At 45.6% G+C, this 25,064-nt stretch overlaps 1 protein-coding gene across 1 annotated transcript; it reads right to left on the reverse strand.

Moving 5' to 3' along the window:
- Window positions 1–1,185: 1,185 nt before the first annotated feature.
- On the reverse strand, window positions 1,186–23,095 carry wdr17 (WD repeat domain 17). Its single transcript, XM_018735647.2, has 29 exons — window positions 23,005–23,095; window positions 15,279–15,407; window positions 14,840–15,023; window positions 14,475–14,705; window positions 13,953–14,204; window positions 12,509–12,631; window positions 12,126–12,313; window positions 11,771–11,939; window positions 10,906–10,997; window positions 10,625–10,707; window positions 10,439–10,525; window positions 10,171–10,335; window positions 9,415–9,617; window positions 9,180–9,329; window positions 8,958–9,088; window positions 8,732–8,857; window positions 8,419–8,574; window positions 7,532–7,596; window positions 7,258–7,390; window positions 6,557–6,648; window positions 6,228–6,327; window positions 5,785–5,924; window positions 4,817–4,928; window positions 4,391–4,532; window positions 3,548–3,650; window positions 3,366–3,467; window positions 3,045–3,143; window positions 2,607–2,790; window positions 1,186–2,469 (listed from the first exon to the last, which is right to left on the reverse strand). The coding sequence occupies exons 2-29, from the start codon at window positions 15,399–15,401 to the stop codon at window positions 2,350–2,352; spliced, it is 3,855 nt and encodes a 1,284-aa protein (XP_018591163.2). The 5' UTR covers window positions 15,402–15,407; window positions 23,005–23,095; the 3' UTR covers window positions 1,186–2,349.
- Window positions 23,096–25,064: the final 1,969 nt, after the last annotated feature.

The raw sequence follows: 25,064 nt of genomic DNA on the forward strand, positions 1-25,064 counted from the left end.
TAATAAGAATTAACAGATTACAGATGTTTTCTATGATATTAAAACCAATGCAAATCACAGCTGTTTTCTGCAGTGGCTCAAGAGCAGATGGAACATCAGTCACAACCTTTAGTCTTTTTGAGCAGGTATCAGTTTATTAACAAATGTAGATGAGCTGTAGAGCTTTTTGAAAGGTTTATATTTTCCTACATATTTTTAGGAACCCTCTTTCCTATTGGTGATGCAAATAACATATATACACTTCAACTTTCACTTGTTTTCCAGGTTTAATTTTGTAATGTACAAACACTGATAATGCAAAACATTACCTATTTTTACATTTTGATAAATAAGCAATCTGATTTAATACCCTCAGAGACTGATGTAAACATGGAGAATGACTTCTAATACACAACCGATTTAAATATATTCAGGTCACTTGCAAAGCTGCAGTTGCTGTCATAGTGGGCATTCCTGCGCTTTGTTACAGTAAAGTGAAAACCGACCAAAATGTACATTTTACTCATACAGGAATCGATCAGTAAATAAATACACTAAAATGTCACAGTGCAGTCAGAAGGGGGAAAACGGTATTTTTAAAATCACTGCTAAAATAAGGATAACCTCAGAGTACCCAGAATGCTTTGCAGTGTCTGATGTCTGCTGCTTTGCAAAGCCGTGTAAAGCTATTTCTCATCCTTCCCTTGTTTGCAACATGGACTGAGTGGAGAAGGGCGCTGAGTGTCGCTTCTATATCATTAAGGCACAGCTTCTGGATGTAGTTCTGATCATTTACCAATAAAAAAAGAGATACATGAAAAAACAGATGGTACATACACAGTACTAATCATGGTACAGTAGCTTTGCTGGAGATCCGGTTTAGAAAGGATCGTTCACAGGCAGCTTTTGCTGTACGTTAAAAAGCCCCTTCTCGGTGACTGACATATAGACATCGACTGGAATCACCCTCTTCCATCTGTACGAGGGAACGAGGCCTTTTGGCTGTTGGACACTGACCGTGGCACAGTGACACAAACTGAGCCCATTTACAATGTCTCCTGAAAAGATGTTTTATTATTATTATTATTATTATTATTATTATTCAAAGGTTTATATTACCTACATATTTTTAGGCTAAGGAATTCTCTTTCCTATTGGTGATGCAAATAAAATATACACACTTCAATTTTCACTTGTTTTCCAGGTTTGATTTTGTAATAATAATAATAATAATAATAATAATAATAATAATAGTAAATTCTATTTTCCTCAGCACCCCTTTCAGCCTGCAGCCCTGATCATCCCTGATCTGTCAACATGGCACAGCCAAATACACGTATAATAAAGTACAACAAGCCAATAAATAAATCTCAAAACCTGCATATCTCTTTTCTTCTCTTTTTTTGGTTCTACAAAAATAAGTGTTTTACATTCACAGTCAAAATACATAACATGCTAATGCCAAAACTGTTTCGCTGCAAAGCAGGTGAGTCAGACTAGATAATTAATCTTAATATTCCACAAAGACTGGACTCTTCACCCGTCAGTAAACAGGGTAAGACAATACTGAGAGGACTGAGCGATGGCAGCACTCGACAGATGAGAACAGAAGTCGACAGCGGCTCATTTTACAATTGAAAACATTTTTCCTTAAATCTCGTAGCAGTCGACAACCACAGATCTGTTTTGCTCACGAATACGGGCTCCGGTTTCTGCAGCACCTTCTGTTTAGTAAAGTGTCAAGGTAACCAAAAAGTGCTTAAATTTCTTCTGCAAGAAATGTTTTCTCAATTTATAACATAGTATTTAAACAAACTGAAACAAACACGACACACTACATTACATTTTTCGATATGATCTTGAAGGCAACGTTCCAGATTTGAATATTCAAATCAGGCTGAGTCTAGACCCTGGAAGTACCGTTTAACTCTCAGAAGGCTGAACTGTTTCGCTTGCCGTGCCTTGGAGGGGTCCTTCCCGTTAAAAGTTTGCTCTGCCTTATGTGCTAAACACGCAACAATTATTTCATGAAAATAAAATTTAAAAAGTCCAAAAGCCTTCCATTTAATTATATTCCTTTGAATTTTCATTTAAAAAGAATCTGCGGTTTGTAAACTCATTTCTGTTTGTGCTCTGAAGACTAAATAATTCAGTTATGGAATGGTAAATAATAACAAATGCTTTTTTTTTTCTGCTTTAGCTTATTGTGACATGTCAGTCCATTAGCTGTCCACAGGTAAGTCTCTTAACCCCCTTCAGAAACCCCTAAAAGCAGGATTGCAGGGTGTGTGTGTGTGTGTGTGTGTGTGTGTGTGTGTGTGTGTGTGTGTGTGTGTGTGTGTGTGTGTGTGTGCGCGCGCATGTGTGTGTTCAGAAAGGATTGAGACGTATTCCTGTCCCCAGGGGAGAAAATGGGTTCACTTTTGCCCACATCAAGGCGTCGTTCAGGGAGATAGCAGACTTCCCATCTTCGAGGAAGAAAACAGGACCCTAAGTGAAGTAAACAGGGTAAATTTAATTCTGGAACAGCAATTCTGGTTCCAGAACACTGACTTGGGTACGAAAACCATGAAATTTCACTCCGTTGCACAGACTTGCAGGAGAGAAGCATGGGCCAGTGGACAAACCTGTATCCGGAGCCCGGTGAAACAGGAGATCTGGACGTCTGAGTGGCTCGGGAAGTTGGATCCGGTGACGTAATCGGGCCCCTCCATCCCTCTCAGGGGCTCCTGCCCGATACGGCTCATCAGCACACAGTATTCGGCCTTCTGGGCCTCTGATGGCGGGCTGTACGGCACCTCCTCGGGACACCTGATCAGCAAGTGGCGACCGCATTGACACCGAGGCACAGACAGGAGGCGCACTGGTACCAAAATGTCCCAAACCCGGTTTGGCTTCTGTCCTTCCGACTGCGAAAGTCACAGCCATCTTAGACGACACCCTCCCTCAAATTGCATAAAATTACATCACCAACACGCGCTATTAAAGGCATTTTGGCAGCCGACACTGAGAAGCGCACATAGTTTCAGCGCTGGTGAACACAGAGGTGCTAATGGGACACCTACTTGTTCAGAGGGTAGGTATACGTTCGCCAGGCATCCAGCTCCGCGGACAGCTGGTCGATCTGCAGCGGGACGGACACCTCTCGTCTTTTCAGCAACTGGCTGCAGGTGACAGCACAGATGACATGGTTGTTTGCAGGGTTGCAGGAGAGGTCATTCAGGGTCAACACGCTTAGCCCTGAACCTCACTGACCAACCTCTAACTGACTAGCTTGAAGACTGAAGGAGGTAAGAGCACCAACATGGGACAATTTTTGGGGGGAGAGAGACAATTTTGTGCTTGACACCTAATGCTTTCGTAGCCAGCTGCGTTTGGACACCCACCTTGTGTATTCATAAAGTGCGGGGACGATGCTGGAGTACTTCCTGCGGATAGCCAGCAGGGCCCCAATGTACCCACACAGGATAAGCAACTGGTTGCGGTCCCTGAAAGCAGAAAAAAGCAAAGGAGTGAGGCGGAGCACCATCCACGGGGCGGCACGCCAGTCCGAGAGCCAGACACTCACTCACTACACTTTGGCAGAATGAGTCTGTCCGTTCGGATGTAACTCAGCAGGTCAAGAATAGGATGGACTGACTCCACCGTCCATTCAGAACTACTCAGTTGTTCTGTTGAAGCAAAGAAGAGACATACATGACACATAAGTAAACACATACACATAACATATATAAGAATCATAATATACGTATATTCCAGCACCTACAGGATCTGACTGTTCGCTACACTCCAGTCAGACTGCTACCCTCCTCCACCTCTGGCAGCTTGGTGGTCCCACACGCAAAAGGTCTAAAATCAAAACTGTAAAGGTTTTTGGTTCTGTCTCCAGTGTTGTGGAATGAGCTCCCTCTGTCACTCAGAACTGCTGAAGCCTTCTCAACACCGAAGAAGGGTCTTAAAACACATCACTTTCAGACTCACTTCTCCCCTGATCTCCTGTGTGCTCCATAAACGTGTACTACATTTTCTGTTTGTACAAAAAAAACTCTAAATGCAGCCACTCATGTAATGCGTACTGGTTTATACCGCAGTATGAGACAAATTGACGCTACTCAAGAATCACACACCTGCACCTACATCGCTCCATCTGTTGGTGTAATGAAGTTTTGTATTGCTTTCTGAGATGTAAGTCACTTTGGAGAAAAACATCTGCTGAATGAATACATGTAAATATAAATAACACCCAAAGATGCTGGACATGACACTGAAACAACTGTACTGCAGTGAAAAGGTTATTAAAATATTTCCATTCAACCATGCTATGTGTACAGCATTTTATGCTTCTGCAAAATGACAGAGGTTGGGGGTAACATTTCTGGAGCTGCCGGGAGCAGATCCAAAGCAGATGCACCTTTGACGAACGTGATGCCGATCGCCAGGGCTCTTTCGGGCTCCGAGCTCAGAAGGTAGAACTTCGCAGCTTGGAAAACATCCCCGTCGGCAGCGGCAGACTCGGCCAGTCCTTGGCACTCCTCTAGACTGGGCAGACTGCACTGGAATGACCAGGGAGGGCCAACGGAGTAAGCAGAACCCCAGGTCACAGCCACACGGCCAACCAGTAGTCATCGCCATTGCCAACATCCGTCAGCCATGCTGGTTATATAGGCCTATGATATATTACTCTTGTTGTTGTTAGCGCTTTTTTTTTTTATTCATCTTCATGATGTCACTATGTGGAAAGTCTGAAGGGCAAAGGGCTAATGTACAGATTGAGGCGAATCCCAGGAAAGGCGTGTGCTTCCGGACCGCGGCCGACATGGCCGACTGGGAGCCTTACTTTTTCACGGAGATCATTGATTTCAGCTGTGTTTCCAGGGCAGAAAGCGCACAGCTTCACTAACAGGATTTCGTTGTCTGGAATCATTCGAAGCAAATTGGCAGCGAGGTCCCTGGACAGGAAAGTGACTGTTAGCATGTTAGCAAGTTAGCAAGTTAGCATGTTAGCATGTTAGCTTCAGCTAGACAGACCCGCAGTCTCTTAGGGGCTGAGGAGTGTTTTAAGTTTCAGAGATTTGCGTTTGGCACAACGGCAAACATTCAATACCCTGTTTCTACCTTAAATACTCCATCTTTCCAAACGACACAGCTGTTTTATCATTCAGACTCTGGATTTAACAGCTAAATCCGGACTTAAAATAGCTCAAAACAAGCATCTGCCATGCAACTTTTCAAATCAAAATTACAACGTCTTTGACAAGCGATACAGTGCAGAAAGGAACATGTGGGATGTTTTAGGAATAACGCAAATGCACCAGGTGAGGAGGATTCATTTTGTATTAAAACAATCTGAGGCTGAAGTTTCATGTGGTTGATTATGAGAATGGGAATGAGATCAAAAAAACTCGACAACGTTTAACACAAAAAAAAATACTGCGTGGGTTTGTCTATTTTGCCCCAGGAATCGATATACCTGTGTCCCACAGATGGAAAGATAGGAAAAACAGAAATAAGAAATAGCAAAAGTAAACTTTTGGCACCATGAAAAATGAGAGAAAATCAAAAAATACACTGAGCGGTTGTCATGAATGGTTTGGAAAATGCATTTACAAAAATGCAAAACAATTTTTTTTTTGCTCTACTACTCAGTTTTCATGTGTAATTTAACACATGTATGGTATCTCACAGCAGTTTTTTGATTCTAACTTTTCAACATAAAGTTGACCAGTGTAACATTTTTAACGTTTAGGCTTGTTCTTGCTCGCATCCCCCACACTGCAACATGTTTATGTGAACGCTCTAGTTTACCATGTGGGGGCGCTCATGTACTTCCTCGCCAGCAGTTCTAGGGCGTAGTTAGTGGCTTGCTGGGCCACCTCTCCGAGCACAACCCCCACACACACGGCCAGCTCAAGCTCGTTCCCACGAATCAGGCATGCCATAGCCAGCTGGTGGAGAGACACACACATACACACACGCACAGAGCCATGCTCATTAAAAACAGCATAAGTGGAACACAAAAAGTAGTGATGTACAGTATCTCTCCCTTTGAGTTAATGTACTCTGGTAAAACAGTTTTGGATGTTGCACTCATGCTATTTCACTCTTGCACAACAGGGAAGTGGGGCATCAGTCAAATGGCAAGATCACTTAAAGGTTACAGCCATAGTACAACCATGGTACAGGAATCGTCAATATGCCCTGACAGTGGGGGTGTGTTGATATAAGGTGTGTGTGCCGAGGACACGCACCTCCATGTTGTCCACAGCCAGGTGACAGCAGGCCGCCAGCACCGTGCGCCCATCCTGGAAGTACCACTCAGCCAGCTCTTCACAGACGCCGTGCAGAAGTCTGGGACACAGCGATCACACGTTATGGTCCAGCTGAACGGTCAGTGAGAACAGTCAGCCTGCACTTAACATCGCTAAGAGGGCCTACTCCGAAGATCCCACGTGCTCACCAGAATTGTGATGCAGACGTTGTTTCCCCTCTTATCCTCTTATACTGCAGTAATTTACACCGTTTAACCACCTCAATTTGGACCTGCTACGTGAACAGCTAAAAATATTAAAACAATTACCCGTTATACACTTCCATGTTGTTGTCATCTGGACTTGTGGAGTTCTTCGTCGAAGACATCGGAGGCACATGGATGTTTCCTTCACAAGCAGCCTGTGAAGTCAGTCGTACAAAAAGTTCACCGCACTTCACCGGTACTATGATTTCGCACCAAACAGCAGGCAGCAGAGTGACGAAGGACTTGGGGTGGAGACACTAATTGGAGGATCAAACCCTTTTGTCATGACCTGTGGCACAATGTATATCCCAGTTAGCATCAGTAACAGCAGCAGAAGGTACAGATATAAGACGTGTGTGTATGAGAGTTTGCATAAAAGTGTCCCCCCAGCAGCTAAATAATGAATTCATTCATGGGACATTTTTTTCCAAAGCAATTCAATTCAGGCTATGTACCTGGATTGGACGAGCTTTTGGGAATGTACATGTCTATGAATATGTATTAATTTATTTGATGCTTTTCTCCAGAGCAACTTAAACCATGAGCTTTGTACATTAAACTACTGAAATGATTCAGTCATTTATACAGCCGGGTAATTTCTACTTGCCTATTCAGGTTAAGTACCTAGAAAAAAGGTACTGCAGCAAGAGGTGGGATTTGAACCCAGATGCATCTACTCAAAGGTAAGAGCTCTAACCACTATGCTACCTGCTCTCCTCCAAAACCCCTAATGAGCATACGTGAACACGGTGAGCGTTTGCTACCTGCGCCACCAGAAGAGCTTCCTTCAGCTGCCCCCGGGAAGTGAAGAAGCTCACCAGCTTCTTGACGTCGCCTGTAGCAATGCAGTACGGGATGACGTCGTCGTTCTCCTCCTGGATGAGCTGCTCAGCCCTCCTGCACAAAAGCAGCATGCAGAGCTCTGAGCGGGCAGCAGGTGGTGGAACAGACTAGCAAAAAGACTTAGGACCAGATGGGTGTGGGGTCATATCCCAAGATGTCCAGAGCAGTCTTTAAGGTGTGAACAAGCATAATTACCTCTGCATCAGTTTCTTCCAGTACTTCATAGACACAGCAGGGGCTACTGATAATGCCTTCTCCCACTATGCAAACACATGGATGCCCAATTTGGGAAAAAAAACAAAATCAGCTTTTCATTTATCTAATTATAATATCACAGCTGGAAGTAGCCCTAAGGAACATATTTTTTCATAAATATGAATATACAGTATATCTGTGGATTATTTACATGGAGCTCTCCCTCTCTCTCAGCTTGTCTTTCAGAAAATACGTCAATATGGGCATGATTAACAGCTCCTGCGCCAGTTTGTTGTGGGCACGGGAAATGGTGGCACGTGCAGGTCAAGCCAACCCGACCTCAAACAACGTGTTCTACTGTATTCACATCAGTGGTCAGAAGGAGAAACCGTCTGTCTCAGTCCACTTTTTAATACTTGGGGAGTTCTTGATTCTCATATATAATCATTTATTTAGGGTAACAGGTAGATAAGCAGCTAAAGACAGGGTCCTCTAACCGGCAGGTTGCCGGTTCAGTCTCCACAACTGCTCTGGTACCCCTGAGTAGTCTTACTAATTCACTGGTCTAATAAAAACATGTACGTTGTAACTGTGTCACATACTGTAAGCTGGACATACAAATTTCGACGTACAGTATGTCTGTCTACTTTTCGAGAGATGTATGTATGACTAAGTCTTTACCGATTGTGACTTTGCATAAAGTGACTTTGAATTTACAAACAAAGTCAGTAACAAACTGAATTATGGTCACGACTGCTCATTAGTGGATAATAATAGCCAGTGTAATTATATTAATAATTATTATTATTCACGAGCCAGTTAGACCCTCCAGATGGAATATTGCAGCGTTTTGCTGGTTCTGGAGAACCTTGCAGTCTGGCCTTCACCTGCCCGAGCTCCACCATGAGCTCACAGTAGCGCTGGATCTGTCCCAGGCGCAGATGGATCTCGGCCGCCTTCTTCAGTCGCTCTTCTTTGCTGGGAGCGCCAATCCCGCCACCAAACTTGGACATCTTTACTATTGTTAACTCCTGGGCTTCTGACTGGAAATGAGAAATTAGGGTCACCATATTATAGAACTGACAGACGAGATGATGGTGTGATGGTCTGAAGGACTGACTAACAGACAGACTGACTGATGAACCCAGCGACTGAACCTTAGACTGACTGACTGACTGACAGGTCTGCTGAATGACGTACGGTTTTAAAGCGGACCAGGTGCTTCATGTGCATGATGCCGTTGCTGTAGCTTTGGGGCAGCAGGCTGTCGTCTTGGCCGGTGATCACCGCCACCAGGTCCCACAAGTTGTGGCTCCCCCCAGGGGGCTGCGCAGTGGACAAGGAAACGCAGGAAAATCCAATTTGTCTTAGATTATAAGTGATGAGTGTGAACTTTTGTGTCTGAGGATGCAGTTCTGTCACTCACAGAGAAGCATTCAGAGAACCACCTCAGCTTCTTGATGCGAACATCTCCAGAGAGCTTGTCCAGCTCCTGCTTTATGTCTCTGGACACCTTGCCACAGAGCAAGGGTGGGGCACCAGTGATCATGGCTCGATCTGCATGTGGAATGAGTGAAATGCATGACAGGTAACACTTGGTTACAACAGACTCCTGGAAGCTGGTACTGTCGACCATGCTGGCACCCACCTGTGTTGCCCATAATGTCCTCCCAGCTGTGATCGGCCAGGATGTTGACCAGGAGAGGGGAGATGAGTGGTGTGAGTGACCACAGCCTCACAGTGGAGTCACGGGAACAGGAGGCCATGGTGAACGGTCGACTGGGATGGCATGTCAGCCCTGAATCATGACAACACCACAAAGTACGCGTGACAACAGCAGTGTCGAAGATGAACAAACAATAAGGTAACAAAATTAAACGTACCGTAGACATCGGCTCCGTGGTCATAGACAGTATCCAGACAGGTTCCATCCCGGGTGTCCCACACACGTATGGTGTAGTCCCAGCTGCCTGAGATGAGCAGGTATGGGATCTCCGTGTTCCACATCAACCCTCGAACGGGAGCAGTGTGTCCACTCAGCACGTTGATACAAGCGTCCTGGGTATAATCCCAGATCCGCACCGTCCTGCATGACGATGGGGCCACATGCACACCACAGTTAAGACCAGCAGGTCATGAAGAACTGGACTCATGAAAAAAAGCTGGGATGACCTTTTTCTTGTGGGATCTTCAGAACAGATTTGTTCCAAAACATTCTGACTCAAACTCTTCGTTACAGTTTGATTCCAGGATATTCAGAAAAGCCTGGTTCTGGAAACTTCAAAACATTCTAATTCTTGGATCTTTGCAAAAGAACCCTTAGATCAACTGGATTCTGGAGTCCTTTAGATCAACTGGATTCTCCAGCCCTTAGAACATCTTGAATCTCTTTGATCTCTATATTCCAGAATCGATCATCTCAACCTGGAATCAACAGGGCGAGCTGTTTCAAGAATACCTTGAATAAATTGATTCCAGGATGTCTAGAACAAGTTAATTCTTGGATTTTAGAACATTTAGAATCCATCCAGAATGCTAAGGGCAAATCTGCTATGGAACCTTCACAACAGTTAGATCCAGGAACTTTCTGATTTAAACATTGTGGCTACACAGACAAGCAGCCAAGGTGCAAGGTTTACCCATCGTCAGATCCACTGCACAGGATCCCCTCTCTGAGCGGAGACCATCGCACATGGAACACCTTGGCCGTGTGCCCAGTGAACACCTTCAGCGGCTGGTCGGAGCTGGTGGCCAGGTAGTACACCCGCACGTTCTTGTCCTCGCAGCCTGTGGCTATCATGTCTCTACGGAAGGGCAGAAGGGACAAAACATTGCTTTCGAGTATCATACTTACCTGTGCTTCAGAGAGCACTACATGTAATAGGCAACACATGACAGGTGACTCACTTGTTGTTTTGGCTCCAGTCGCAGCCAAACACGGCAGCTGGGTGTTTGTATCTGTGCAGGACCTTCCCATCGATGGTGCGGATTATGCTAGAAGCGGTGTTGAGGTGAGGTCAACAAAGAGGGTGTGAGTGTCTCTCAGGCTCAGCGTGCACGGTCACATAAGAAAGGCATATGGGCTCCACTCACCAGAACCCATCCCCGCTACAGGTGGCTATCCGCTTTGAGTCCTTGTGACTCCAGGCAATGCAGAAGATGCCATTCTTCCCATGCTTTCAGATGGAATGACAGCAATTTAGATCGGTGCAGGACCTTCCCATCGATTGACCAGGTTTAAACCAGCTTTCACAAATGGAGTCGATCATATTGTAAATGGGTAAAAATACGCTAAGGAAACACGAATTTACAGGAGAAATGCTAGTACTGCACTGGGGCCAAGACGGAAGTTCTGAGATGATGTCAGCCTTTACCTCATTAAACCTAGTGATCATTTTGCCCTTTTTCACATCCCAGATGAAGCCACCGTTGCGTGACGTGGCCCCCGCTATGCAGTTCAGGTCTCCTGTGAAAGGCAAGAGCCAACAAATAACAAAGACTTTGGATGCCAGTGCCAGGACAGACCTGCAGTTGTACCTTTTAGATATCTATGCATTAGTGTTGTAATAATAATGATAACAACAACAAACAACACAAGGTGAGAAAAATTTTATTAAGTAGATTTTTTGCATTTTCCATTCAATTTTGTTAGATTAAATATACTTTTGGCATTAGTTCGTACTAGAAGCCAATTTTTAGAAAAATATTCCACACTCTTGAAATTACCAAATTTGGGTGAATTTTAGCACCAAGCACCGAATATTCCAGTACCTTTCAGAATCTGATACCCAAAAATTCCAGAAAGTATTTTCTAGAATGTTCTTGTGCCTTCTAGAATCTTCCAGTGCATGTAAAGTACCAAACTAAATCTGACAATCTAGAAGAACTAGTGGTATTTTTGTAATCAGTAAACTTTAACTAATCATAATCAATGCAAAAATCAAGATAACTACACACCCACAAACACTGCTTGACCCAAGCAGGGTCGCAGTGCACCGGAGCCTAACCCGGCAACAAGGGCGCAAGGCTGGAGAGGGAGGGGACACCCAGGACAGGATGCCAGTCTGCCACAGGGCACCCCAAACTGGATTCAAACCCCAGACCCACCAGAAAGCGAGCACAGGCCAAACTCACCGCACCACCGCACTTCTTCTCAAGATAACTAAGAACTTTGAAATTTTTTCTTGCTTTGTGTAATACTAATAAAAGCAAACAGAGCTGTAGCCAGGTGCCACTTACCTGGGGCCCAGGACAGAGAGTACACCACCCCCTCATTCCCAGGGGAGGTGTACACTGCTGTCAATGTATTGATGTCCCACACCTTTATGGTCCCGTCAAATGAAGCTGTCGCAAGCAAGTTTGGGTCATCTGGCTTGAATTTGCAGTCAAATATGGTCTCCACGTGGCCCTGAAGTTACAAACAAAGCTCTGCTCTCAACTCACTGTAAAGACACGCAAGGCAGAAACTCACTTGCAGTTTGTTGCTTTGCTTCCCGTTCTTGGAAACAGCACTAGCTTCGTGGAGCATGAATGAACCAAGAGGCGACTGAAAGATGCTGAAGATGGAGCAATGAGTGTGTCCCTGCAAGCTTACCAGGTCCCTGAGGAAGTCCCATTTCTTGGCTCCCATGTCGTAGAGGCCCACGCCGCCGTCCATGAAGCAGCAGACCACATGGCCCGGGGGCAGCGAGAAGGCATGGTTCTGGCATAGAGTGGGTGGGGGAACAGCCTCACTTGTTGATGATGTGTGGTGGTTCTTCAAGGGCGATACTGTCACAAAGGCTGGGATGCAGAGCATTGGGAAGGAAAAACGAGCAGCTGATTTACACACAGTTGTGTTTCAATACCTAGCATGATCTCAGAAATAGTCTTCAAGGAGGGTGCATCTTTCAGAAATGGACCATAGTCACAATCTTGGAGGACAGCTAACCAGCAGCACCCATTACAACCGTGGTCAAAGCATCTGAAGTCACCTACATTTCCTGGCAGGAGGAGAGCTCAGCACATGCAGCGCGTGGAAACCGGTCTTCTTCAGCTTGAAGTTGTCCAGCGGCATTGTTCTCGACACGTTCCATATCCTCAAAATGCCCACCTGGGAATCTGAAACACCAGTTCAACCATTATGTATCTTGATGCTGGAAATGATTTACATCAGTCAGTCTAAATATGTATCTGCCCTCTTCATTTCTCTAGTCTGGTTACAGCCTACAAGATGGCCAAAAGATCTACACCCCAATACCTATGAGACCTGATTACACTCCAGCAGGAGCACTACACTTCTCCACTTCTGGCCACTTGGTGGTCCCACTCACAAGAAGTCCAAAATCAAAGGTTCTCGTTTCTGGCTCCTACTTGATCAAAAGAGCTCCCTCCATCCCTCGGAGCTGCTGAATCCTCTCGACACTGAAGAAGGGTTTCAGAATTCATTTCTTAAAGAACCATTTCTCATCTCACCTCCTAACAGCTCCATAAATTTGCATCACTCCATGCGTCATGATCGCCTTTTTATTTTGTATGAGACTGAATTCTGTAGGATGCTACTTGGGTAAGAGTGCCAGCAAATTTGGTGGTATGAGACAAAGAAGCTGTACTTCGACAATCATGTGTTTGTACATAAACTCTTTGCCTGTTGTGAAAAGCACTTCTGTTGAATCTCAGTTGTACGTCACTTTGGAGAAAAAAACGTCTGTTCAATGAATGATTTTAAATATAATGTAATAACCTAAGGCAGCTTGTATGTTGTAATTAGAGCTGCTGCCTTTGGACCCACAGGTTGAAATCTTACCACCAGCTGTAGTATCCTTGAGCAAGGCACTCACCCTAAGTTGCTCCAGAAAAAAATTACTCCGTTGTGTAAACGGGTTTATAATTGTAGGCAGCTTAACAGCGTAAGTTGCTTTGGAGAAAAGCAACAGATAAATGAGTAAATATGATAAACGCAATGCCATTTGTTGCAGACATTATTAATATGTGATAAGGTAGCTGTTTGAACCATTGAATAAACTGGAGCATTTATAAGAAATAACCTCCAAAAATGTATAACTCTGCACTTCTACCACCTTATAAAGCTAGATACTTAGCGACAAAAATCTGCTTACTATTATTTTTCTCCCAAGTTAATATTTTTCCATAAACTACTTCTGGTTTTTGCCCGTTAGTGGAGCAATTCAGGGTACATACCTTGCTCAAGGGTACTACATTAGTAATGGGAAATGGGACTCAAACCTGCAACTTTTAGAATACCCATCCATGTGTTTAGCCACTATGCCACCTACTCGCTGTTTTTTGTTCTTTAGCCACTGCCCCAATACGCTACATTCTGTGAATTCAAAAATAACCATATGGTGTCCGGTGGGATCGCACTGAGGTCACAGGTCATGAATCCACTGCCTTCTGCTGGTAGGTCCAAGCCCACACTCACCCCCTGTGATGAACATGCCAGGGGCACTGGGCACCCAGGCCAGGCACTGGACAGAGGCGGCGGAGCTGGGGAAGCTGAACGTGGTGATGCAGCACAGGGATTCAGAGTCGACCAACCGCACACCGTTATGGAGGTTGGCCACCAGGAGGTAGTCGGTAGACAGAGGGTCCCACTCGAGCGCCGTGACCGGGTCCTCCTCATCGCTGCCCTCCAGCGACTCCGGCCGTAGTACGTGCTTCTGGTTTTTGGCCCCTGCAACCGAAACACACCATGAAAGGCAACGAAAAGCAAACGACAGCACAGCAGAACACGACAGTGAAGCCCTTCTGGGATAAAACCCAGTTTCGTCATTGCGGTTAGGTCGCGCGTTCCAGTTGCTTTGACGGAAAGCGTCAGATAAAGGAATAAATATGAATTGTGTGGAACATGACGAGATGAACACACTCCACGGAAACACCCATTTCTAATTTGACTTGTATACAAACACACCTGTCTAAGAGCATCACGTGGCCGGTTCCTCACCTGGCTGGAAAATAGACAAGCTCCCGTCCGTGTGGCCGAACACCACCTTGCCCTTCTTCAGCGGGTGCCAGCGGAACAGGCAGATGTCGGACAGGAAGCTGTGGGCCTCTTTGTGGACCACAACACCGGCGTCGGGCCCCGAGATGGTCCACACGTAGAGAGGACCCCGGTGGGACACAAATGCAACGGCGTCCCCCGCGTTCCAGCACCAGCTTAGAGATGCGGGGATGCCTGGGACATTCGGAGAGGGGCACAAACCCATGAAAGGAGGAACAGGTGAGGCACTCCTGTCTTTATTCCACATGATGTTCAGCATGCTGCGCAGCTGCCCACAGTGACCTCCAGTGACCCCCAGTGACCGTCACCTTTGGTGTTATCCAGCCTAGTCACGGCTTTCTGCTCCGCCACGTTCCAGATGATGAGCAGGTTGTCGGCGCTGGCGCTCGCAAACACCTCGGGGTTGTGCGGACACCACGATATGGCCGTGATGGTCTTCTTGTGCTCCGACATGATGGCTCGCAGCTTGAACTCATTGTACCTGTGGTCGAGCTGCGGAACGTTCCAGTGGGACGGTTATAGAAACTGTAGCGAAATGTGTTTTTCGCAAACCGAAAAAAAAAACAGTGCTAAGATGCTGTTGTGGAAAAACAAAGTGCTGAGTCTCAGGGAAAACATTTACTGTAGTCAAAACACAAATAATGACCCCAGTAGGGACCCGTAGTTTGAGGGGGTGGTCAACAGAGGTTGTGGTGATACAGAAACTGACGACAGCCTATCGGAGGCGCTTCCTGCGGGTTCCCTTACCTGGTAGATGTATATGGCAAGCGTGGCACAGTACGCGAACCTGTCCCCGCTGGCTGCACAGACGTCTTTGTTCCAGGGCTGACAGCCTGCAGCCAGCAGCCCCACCTGTTTCACCTGGGACATGTTTACCTGGAAACACACACACACACAAAAACACACACACAAATATTGAGTTCCGTCCACGAGACTGAAGAAATCTGATGAGAAACATCGACAGCCAACACGAAGGGTGATGACTCAAGCGTTATTAAACCCACTTTGTCGCTCAAATTATTTACACAGTTCTGCACATTTGGTTCCCGCTGGTTTTTCTTGGTCATTAGTCATGTTCTGCTTCAGCGGTCATGAGCTACAGGGGGCGTAGTTGTTAGAGCTGCTGCTTTGCACTTTAGAGACCTGGGTTAAAATCCCGTCTCCTGCAGTACATCCCTTGATCAAGGTATGTGCCCTGAACTGACACAGTAAAAATTACCCTGCTGTATAGACGGGTAAATCAGTGTAAGCACCATTAGCACTAGCTGTCGATTTGGCATGTCCCTGGTAATTTTTCATCTTCCCTTTCTGACTCATGAACCCTCACAGGGCTGTGACAGTTGACTAGGGTGATGGCATCTACAGCTCTGCTTGAAAGGATGTAAACCTCGTAGGGTCGGTCGTTATTCTTGCATAAAATATTCAAATAAACTTATAAAATTTAAATGTTAAATATTACACTCATAAAATGAATAAATGACTATGATTTACATCCCTGATTCTACTTACTTGGTTTAATCAATGCATCTTGATCACTTATTTGTACACCTGCACTATTACCGTGTTTCTACCACACACATGATTTCCTCTAAAGCGACATATGGAATCGGCTATTACACACCTATTATGTCCCATGAGAAACACTGATTCTCATTAAATACCCATTTTGTGATAAAACTAGGGGACAAAAGGACTTCACACACTTGCAAGCAGCACTGTATGTACAGATTTGCTTGACGCATCCAGTACCATTAGGTAACGTATTAATACATAATAAGTAGCTGAAGTGGTTGTTGGATCGGATGGTTGTTGATTCAAATCCAAGGAAGGAAACTGCTAGCAGACCCTTGAGGGCGGTCCTTGGCTGGACTGAGCTGTAAAAATGTAAGAAATGCATTTGGTAGAGCAGTGAGTGAAGAGTGAGTGAATATTAAATGAGTAGTGACCGAGTAGAAATTTAGTAGTGAGTGAGTAGCAAATGAGTAGCAATTGAGTAAGGGTGGTGCAACTGAGTAAATACTCCAGAGGACCTCAGCCAGCTCCTATGAGTGTGTGTGTGCGTGTGTGTGTGCGTGTGTGTGTGTGCCTTTCAAACATTATAAAACACACTTTTGTTAAGGAGGAAAATGTAAGAAAACTGGGAAACGAGTTGGGTGTGGGATCAAACCCCACTACAAAACAAGACAGTAAACAGTAAATACACCATTACAAATTACACTGCTAAGGTGCACCAGTAAACTATACTACGCTATTGTAAACTACAGAGCACTGGGAACAGTGGAGTATTATTATTATTATTATGGTAATGATGTCATAACGGTGGTGGTGCATGTTCTCTCCATGCCTGCCTGGGATTCCTGTGGGTGCTCTGGTTTCCTCCCACAGACATGCAGTTCAGGTGAACTGATGATACTAAATTGCTCTTAGTGTGTAAATGGGTGAATTACACACACACACACACACACACACACACACACACACAGTGATTGTCTACAAAGTTTTCTTGTCCGGCTGGAATGAGCTGTTTTTCACAAAAACAAATTAATATAACAATGACTGTTCAGTTACACTGATCTGAACTGTAACCCTAACAAAACCTTGGGGTTGTAGGTTCAAAGCCCACCTCCTGCTAAAGTACCCTTCCTTGCTATAGTGACACAGTAAACCTTACCCTGTGTTTAAATGAGAATGTTCTACATTTTTCTTGGAGAAAAACATCCAATAAATATAAATGTTTCACCAAATGTCCTTTATGTCCCAAAATCTGCAACACAAACAAAGCAAACAGCGGCATTTATATATATTGTGTTATTCAAAAGGTCGAGAGAGTGCATCGTTACTCGCTACAGAGATACACACATCATTGGGCTCGGAATACCCCCTTCGCCGCAAACGCGAAGTAGGGGGTTGACGACTCCCATCACGTGGAATAAGGCAAGGTGTGAGACGCAGTGCACTGTTACCTGGGGCTAACCAGCCTCAGGTGAGAGCCCGCAGCCAGATCCGGCACCAACCCGCACCCCCCACACCACTGCCCCCTACCTTTCCACTGGACCTGCCTCTCGACAACCACTCCAGAACCTCCATGTCTGTCTCTCAATCCCAGGTCTGGCACCACCAGCTATCGGGAGCCCACCGTGTTCAGGGGCTCCACCGCTCGGCCCTTAAACGCAGAGAGAGTGAGTAAGCCCCCCAACCACCCCCACCCCCACCTCCACCCGCTGGCGCTGTTAGTGTGCAAGGGAGGGAGAGCAGGGAAGGAGCGCTAGGCAGGCCCGGCCAAGCGGCGCTGCCAGTAGCCAGGCAACTGCACACCCGTCTATTTAAATGATGTCTTTAACCACCGCGCTCAGCCACCCACCGACCGAGCGACCGCCCCCCATACACCCCACCGACTCCTTAAAGGTGTCTTTGTCGATTCCCTCGCTTTATTTATGTCTCCACATCCTCGATCCATCCCACGCCACTCCCCCGGAGGTCCTGTTCGGCCTCGCAGAGAGTCAGGTGACGGCCGCTGCCACTTCCTTTGCCCATATATGGCGCAGCAACATCGGGCTGATGGAGATGCTGGAGGAGAAAAGAAAGCCTTCCTCGTCCTCCGGTGCCTCTGCCTTCAATTACCTGTGTAATTTTAGTTGACTGCTTTGCATGGCAGTTTCTGTGACGAACAGGATGGGGTGAGGTCCGAACTGGACTGCTGCTATGATGACGACCTCCGGGACGCACACGTGTCAAAATGTCGTTCGGACAGGCTCTTTGCCGCAGCTACCCGGATGGCATCGAGTCCACCCCCCATGGTGAGGACATGCCTTGCCTGGTCGAGGACATGCGATGCGGCCTGGAGGGGGGAGCGGTTTCCAAGGCGATGAAGACAGCGATGGCGAACAAAACGGCGGAGATGAAGTGGCGGAAAGCCGAGATGGAGGAGTCACAGGACCTGCGGGTGTCGTCACGGCAACTCCCTCCCCTTCGCTGCCGCATCACGTCTCAGCCTCGACGTCTCCGGTCCGAAACATCGACCCCCTCAACACAGACCACCCCCGAGACCCAGTCTATGGACCAGAAACCACTTCTTCGGGTTCGTGTTCTGAATACGGGCCGTGATCCCACACCGCTTGACATTTCAGAGTGCAGCTTTAATCACTGTTCCGCCAAAAGGGCCCACTTCATCACTTGAATTTATCGATGATAAATGCATCAGTCCTGCAGTAAAGAGTGTGTGAGTTTGTGCAGTAAGGGGATGCAGTTAAAGCAGCATCGCAAACCAAAAACACTCTCTCCACCTGATCATTCTCTCAGTCTCCTGATTTGCAGATCTTTAGGGCTTTTTCCCAGGAAAAACAAAACAGTCCTTCTAATTAGAGGTCATCATCACCCTCATCATCATCATCATCAGACTACATCCTTAACACAAGCCATTACCCTGAATGACTCACACTGGATATTACAAATACTAGGTCAAGTTCAAATAACATTGAAGAGAAAAAACACTCAAGTGAGTAAACGTCTGAGGAACCTGGTTGTACATCAGAGGGACAGGAGACAATGACGGCCACCACACCCACAAACAACTGAACCATCTTTCTAGGGTTCACACCCCTGTTACCATGGTAAAGATGTGTCAGACTCTCAGTCCACTTCTGATGTCTTAGACACTTTGTCTATTGTTTCGCTGGTAGCCCCCACTGTTCACCACATGCTGGGGTTCTGCTCCCAGCTGGTACCTGTAGGTCTTGGCCTCGGGTTCCACTCTGACATGGTTAAGGGGAGTAAAATACGAGACGATGCTCCAATACAGTCTGCTTTCTGCGCAGCACTGATACCTTGTTTCAAATGTTACACTGAACAGAGCTTGATTTAAAGGAAAGTAGAATTATCGCAGCCTGCTGATGGCATGGTGGGTGGGGTCTTCTCCTAATAACCCCAGCTACCAACTCTGGATTGAAACATTAAGAAGACACTGCTATATAAATGATAAATCAGTGTAAAGTCACACATCTAACATTGGAGGTCTATTTGGACAAAGATGTTACATCAATAAAAGAAGAATAATGACAATAACTAGTTGTAATCCACCTGTGCTTTGGAAGTGATGCAGAAGAGCTCCCACCGAATCCTGCACACCAGTGCTTTTCCTGCCCTCAAATTCTACTACAATCAGATTACAGTGTCCGTTTCCTTTGCTCAGCAGGTACACTCATCCAAAGCGACTTACACAGCTTTACTTATACAACTTCCACATGGCTGGACATCCACAGAAAAAGTTCAAGTCAAGCGTCTAGGTCCGTCCGTGCACTGACTCTCATCGAGTTCCAGAATATTCGTTGTGGTTGGATTTGGGCAAGGTGTGCTACTATCGAAGGGAAAGTCCAGAGGCATAGAACCGTGCTGCGTCACGCAGATTTCTTCACGCATGCCAACCCGTATTCAGCAAGGCCTCCCAAACTGAGACACACAGCATCCGTGCAGCACCCTGTCTCCGTATTTTTATTGAAATGGAAAATAAATGAATAAATAAATATCATGCATTAATCTTTCCCTCTATCCATGATCCAAAACCGCTTGTATAGCTCAGGGCAGCAGTGGTCTGGAGCCTATCCTGGATGCACATGTGTTACATGTTGTTTTGTGAGTGGGATGAGCGTGGCCTGGATGCACGGAGGAGAGGAGAGATGAGGCGGTGAGTGTCGGAGTACCTGGCACTCTGCCGCCGCACGGCTGCCATCTGGATCTCGCGCTGGACGGCCGCGGAGGATAATCACGATTGAAAGTGACAGCAACCTACAGAGGATTGATCAAATCCCATTTGCCTACAGGAGAGAGCTGCTCCTCTGTCTACCATCTCTGCCATCCTGTGTCCCACAACCCCGTCATGCCTCTCAGGGCCTCCCAAAAACTTCAGCATTACTGTATTAAATCATTATTATTATTATTATTATATTATTATTGCTGTTACTTATGTTGACCCATCTGATTCAGTTTGCAAGGTACTTGGTTGGCTGCAGTGAAGTATTTTTCTTTCCACATTGAAACATCTATATATGTCCTTAATGGTTAAGAACTGAGCAAAGGACACAACAACATTGTGGGATCCAGGGATTTAAACCACTGCTGTCTGGACCAAAAGCTGACTCTTTAACCACTGAGCAAATCATGCAACAGTTTATGAGCCTAAAAAATGTTAACGTGCAAGTTATTTTCTACTTGTGTTTGCAAAATAGTTCATGTAACTTGAACATAAATAATTACAAATGAGGTATTTATAGCACTTCAAATACCCCAAAATCAACTCCATAATGTATTCTGACAATTATTGTGTCTTTCAGTCGCACACCGCTGATTAATGTTAATCAAGCAACGGATACATATCATTTAAGATTATTTTTGGATTTGATGTTGTAACGAGGGACTTTAACACTAAGATAAGTTATGTACACTACCTTATTGCCTTTAACCATGGTATAAAGATGATGCTCTTCTCTGGGACTCATTATTACCACATTTACCCACATTTACTGAGTTTCTCAGCAATTATTTATAATTTACCCAGATTAGAATGAAACACTTTACACTGGGGTATATTTTCCCTGAGTTGGTTGAAATTAAAGTTTCCGTAGGACCTTTTGCAGTCCTGAATGCTTCTGACTGTGTCTTAGTGTGTAGGAGATACAGTATATGTAATGATCAAGAATAATCCTAACCACTTTCCACCTACAGCTAAAGTAATAAAATGAGATTCAAGTTCTAAACTAAAGCTCCTGTTCTACACTAATGATGTTAACCTTCAGTCTAGATAATTTTCACAAAATAATATCATATATATATATATATATATATATATATTTGTTTTCTTAAACACTGATCTAAGCATCATCAGGCCATATTGCTACGTAAAGGGCTCTATTTGGTCTTTTCATGAGAAGATGACACGGACTTATATCTGTTTGTTTATAGTTCTTGTTCTAAGAAATAATGATGTTTAATTGCTGTGATTCCCCGGGTGACAGGTGTAAGAGTCATCGCTCACCAAGCAAACAGGACCCTTGTGTCTTTAATTAAATGTATTTATCTTCGAAAATTGCTGCTCTGGGGACTTGTGGGAGGTGATGGTGACGTTCCTGTGAAGCATCGCAAAATGAACAGGCAAAACTGAGTGCAACTCAACACTATTCGTTGCAGCAACTCAGCACAACCCAGAAGATCAGAGTGAAACAAATCAATGCAGAAAGTCAACAGAAGCTTGTAACTCAACACAAGTGAATACATGTCAGTGCACCAACTTAAATTCAACACAGCAGCCCATTGCCGCTCGTCATCGCAGCTCAACGCAACTCAAAGCAGCAACTCAGAACAACTGAAGAACTGAAGTCAGAAACTCATTGCAACTCAACAGGTCTCAGGATGAAAACTCTATACAACCCAACGCAGCAATTCATTGTAACTCAACACAGTTCAGCACAAAAATTCAGCACAACTCAGCACAGCAGTTGTGCATAAGCCAGTGTTACAACAAAAACAAGTCACGTTTCACTGCAACAACCCAACATGTGTGAAGCACTGCAAAGTCACCATGACTATGATACTATGTTTACGTTGTCATTTAACAGACGCTTTTCTCCAAAACGACTTCCAACAAACACTGTATAGTGTTATCAGCTCACACCTTGTTCACCAAGGTGACTTCCACTGCTAGATACACTACTTACTCATCCAAAAATCAGTGGACACGCTCAGACACTATAGGGGAACCTGAACAGCTTGTCTTTGGACTGTGGGAGGAAACCCACGCAGACACGGGGAGGACACGGAGACCCCACACAGACTGAGTGGGCCTTGAACCGACGTCCTCTCACACCACCCAGGTGCTGTGAGACAGCAGCTCTAAGAGACTCACCTAAAAACTCTGGTCGACCACACACGTGGCCCCTGTCCACCGTGACAAAACACAGAAGCAGCCCCGGGTACAAAGTGTGAGCCAACCTCCCCACGCAAAGCACAGTCATTCAGTTCAATCATTTCAAGAGGATGCCAGAACCAAGTTCAACCTCAGAGCCCCATCGTCTGACACCTGCTGTGCTCTCATTGTTAAATAAGATCCATGCCCCTCTGTGTGGAGCCTGGCTCAGTGGCTGTGGACCTCAGTGGCCTGTTTTACATTCATTGACAGTCATGGAAGGACACAGGCATCCAAGTGTCCACATGGACATGTATGCTGATGAGAAGGCTGTAGATGGTCAAGTTCTGCTCTGCTTTTCTTTTATTTTTTGGTGCAGCGTCTCCACAATGAGGGAAATCCAGCCTATTTGTTTACATGGACAGAACACGAACGAAGCAACCCGGACGGAGATCGCTGAGCGTTACATCTCACTGCCACACGACAAGCGCGTGCCAACATGGGGGGCACGGCGCACGCGCTGCACTGCTTCAGAACTCTCGCTTTTAAAAGTAATCCTTTCTCGTGAAATTCACTCACCTGGGTTGGTTCGGTCAGTGGACAGCGACGTGGTGCTGAAACGAGGTGTATCGCTGATCGGAGACACAGCAGCTCGTCACCGATGCCTCCTCAGCACGGCGCTGATTGGTCAAGACTCTTCATCGTCACGTGTCAGCCTTCCGGGGCAATCATTGGCTGGTTTTCGTGCACGACGAGGCCTCCCCACGAAGGTTCTTATTGGACGAGTGAAGTTACCCACGTTGTCACGTGTCAGTGTTACACAGCAGCCACTGGCTGGTTTGCACGTCCATCAAAATAAAATCGCGCACCTGTATTTGCTTATTATCGATTCAGGACCGTTCAGTTCCTTCAAATGGGCGGTGCCAAGGCCTCATACCTACATATAAATAAACCACTTACTGCATATTGTTTCCACATTTTTTCACCCGAAAAATATAATACCTGAAAGGTAGTGCATTATTTGATTTTTATTTATAATACGGACTGCCCCTGTCACAGAGCTTGTTATAACAAGATATGCAATAAAAGTCACTGAAACACATTACTCATGCATAAATGAATATTAAGAAAAATATTGGATTGCTGGCACGGAGCAACGCAGCCTGCGCTGCTAAGACTAGTAAACACTGTCGAGACGTTTTCTTTTGCGTTTCTCAGAACAATGTCACCTGATTTCAGCTTCTAAACGTAAAATGCTGCGAGCATGTAATGAATAATGAAAATGCGCTGCTTTCACTGCATCCCCTGACCTGACATTATTGTCTTACGGCACATGTAAGCGCGTCAATGAGCGCGTCTCCATTGTCTGAACGCGAAGCCCGTGCAATCATCGCATGCGCTCAACAGGTGGCGCTGCAGCTCCTCGTAACGTTTTTTAGTCTCTTTTCGAGTGGCCGTGTAATGCTGGAGAAAAGGGTGTGTTCATTGATTTTCGGGCATAGACATGAAAATGACGGCGTATCCATTGCAGGGATGTAAATTTCCATTGTGCTAAATAAATCACCTTTTTACCACGCACAGATATGTAATTAAAAATCTGTTGGGCACAACAATAATGAATGAGAAATGAGAAAGCAGCGGCCATGTGCGGACGCAGAAGACGCGGAATGCAGATGCGGTGTAACAAGCAGAAATTAACAATATTAAAAATGATTTTTATATGGCGGATCGCACATGTGAAACATACAGACGAGGTGTCGGCGGAGGAGGGGAGGGGGTCTCAAGTGGGAAGGCTTTCCAGTCCATGGGAGCCATCTAATCAGTGCAAATCTTGTCATCTTTAATATTTCAGTAAGTACAGCTTAGTAAATCATTTCCACTTCCCGAAAAAGGCACTGGCCGCCTCTGAAACATTTGCTTTGATTCGTCTTTTCCTCCAAAGCGAATTACAATGTGAAGCTGCTTTGTCATTGTTCCCTCATTTATACAGCCGCTCAGTTTTACTGCAGCAATTGAACTGAGTTTAGTACCTTGATCAGGGCATTACAGCGCGAAGTGGGATTCGAACCTGTGACCTCTGGCAGCTCTACCCACTACGTACTTGCGCCACTATGATGATTAAGCAGCAATATGAGGCTGGACCACAGTGGCAACATAGTGTCTCGAACCTGAGTGCTCAGGTAACAAATTCAGCGAAAAGGACTTCAAGGTTTAACTGCAGGAGTCGCTCCTTGGTGTGCGTGCGTGCGTGCGTGCGTGTGTGTGAACCCTGAACTCTGCCAAACGTCCGATGTTCCTGTCCAGAAAACACACAAAGGTAGAAATTCGTGACTCAAAACTGCGCTCAGTGTCTGATTCTTCTCTCCGTAACTGCCAGCCGTCCTCCCGCGGTAGGCTCCGCACGGCCAGGACCCTCACCTGGAAAAGCGGTTAATGGTCTCGCGCTGATGGGTGTTATCGCGATAATTCCACTCGCCTCTAAATGTCATTAAGGGCAAGAGGTGTAATAAGACCAGCAAGTAACGGACACACACCTGCACCCCATAGTCTGGAAGGTGTTGTTGAAGACAAGTAAAAAGCGTCACCACGACTTTCGAAGTGACCAACTGCCGTTCACGCGGGTTTCTTTGAACTTTGCG

The sequence above is a fragment of the Scleropages formosus genome, chromosome 16 (assembly GCF_900964775.1).
Source record: "Scleropages formosus chromosome 16, fSclFor1.1, whole genome shotgun sequence".
Lineage (NCBI taxonomy): Eukaryota > Metazoa > Chordata > Actinopteri > Osteoglossiformes > Osteoglossidae > Scleropages > Scleropages formosus.

What these genes read in the sequence shown, in the direction of transcription:
- wdr17 (XM_018735647.2), bottom strand. Translation starts at nt 15,401, where the DNA reads ATGTCCCAGGTGAAACAGGTGGGGCTGCTGGCTGCAGGCTGTCAGCCC. An exon ending in CTTGTCTATTTTCCAGCCAG is followed by an intron (nt 14,205 to 14,474) that starts GTGAGGAACCGG and finishes TTTCGGTTGCAG; the next exon opens with GGGCCAAAAACCAGAAGCAC. An exon ending in TCACCGGGCTCCGGATACAG is followed by an intron (nt 2,470 to 2,606) that starts GTTTGTCCACTG and finishes TACTTCACTTAG; the next exon opens with GGTCCTGTTTTCTTCCTCGA.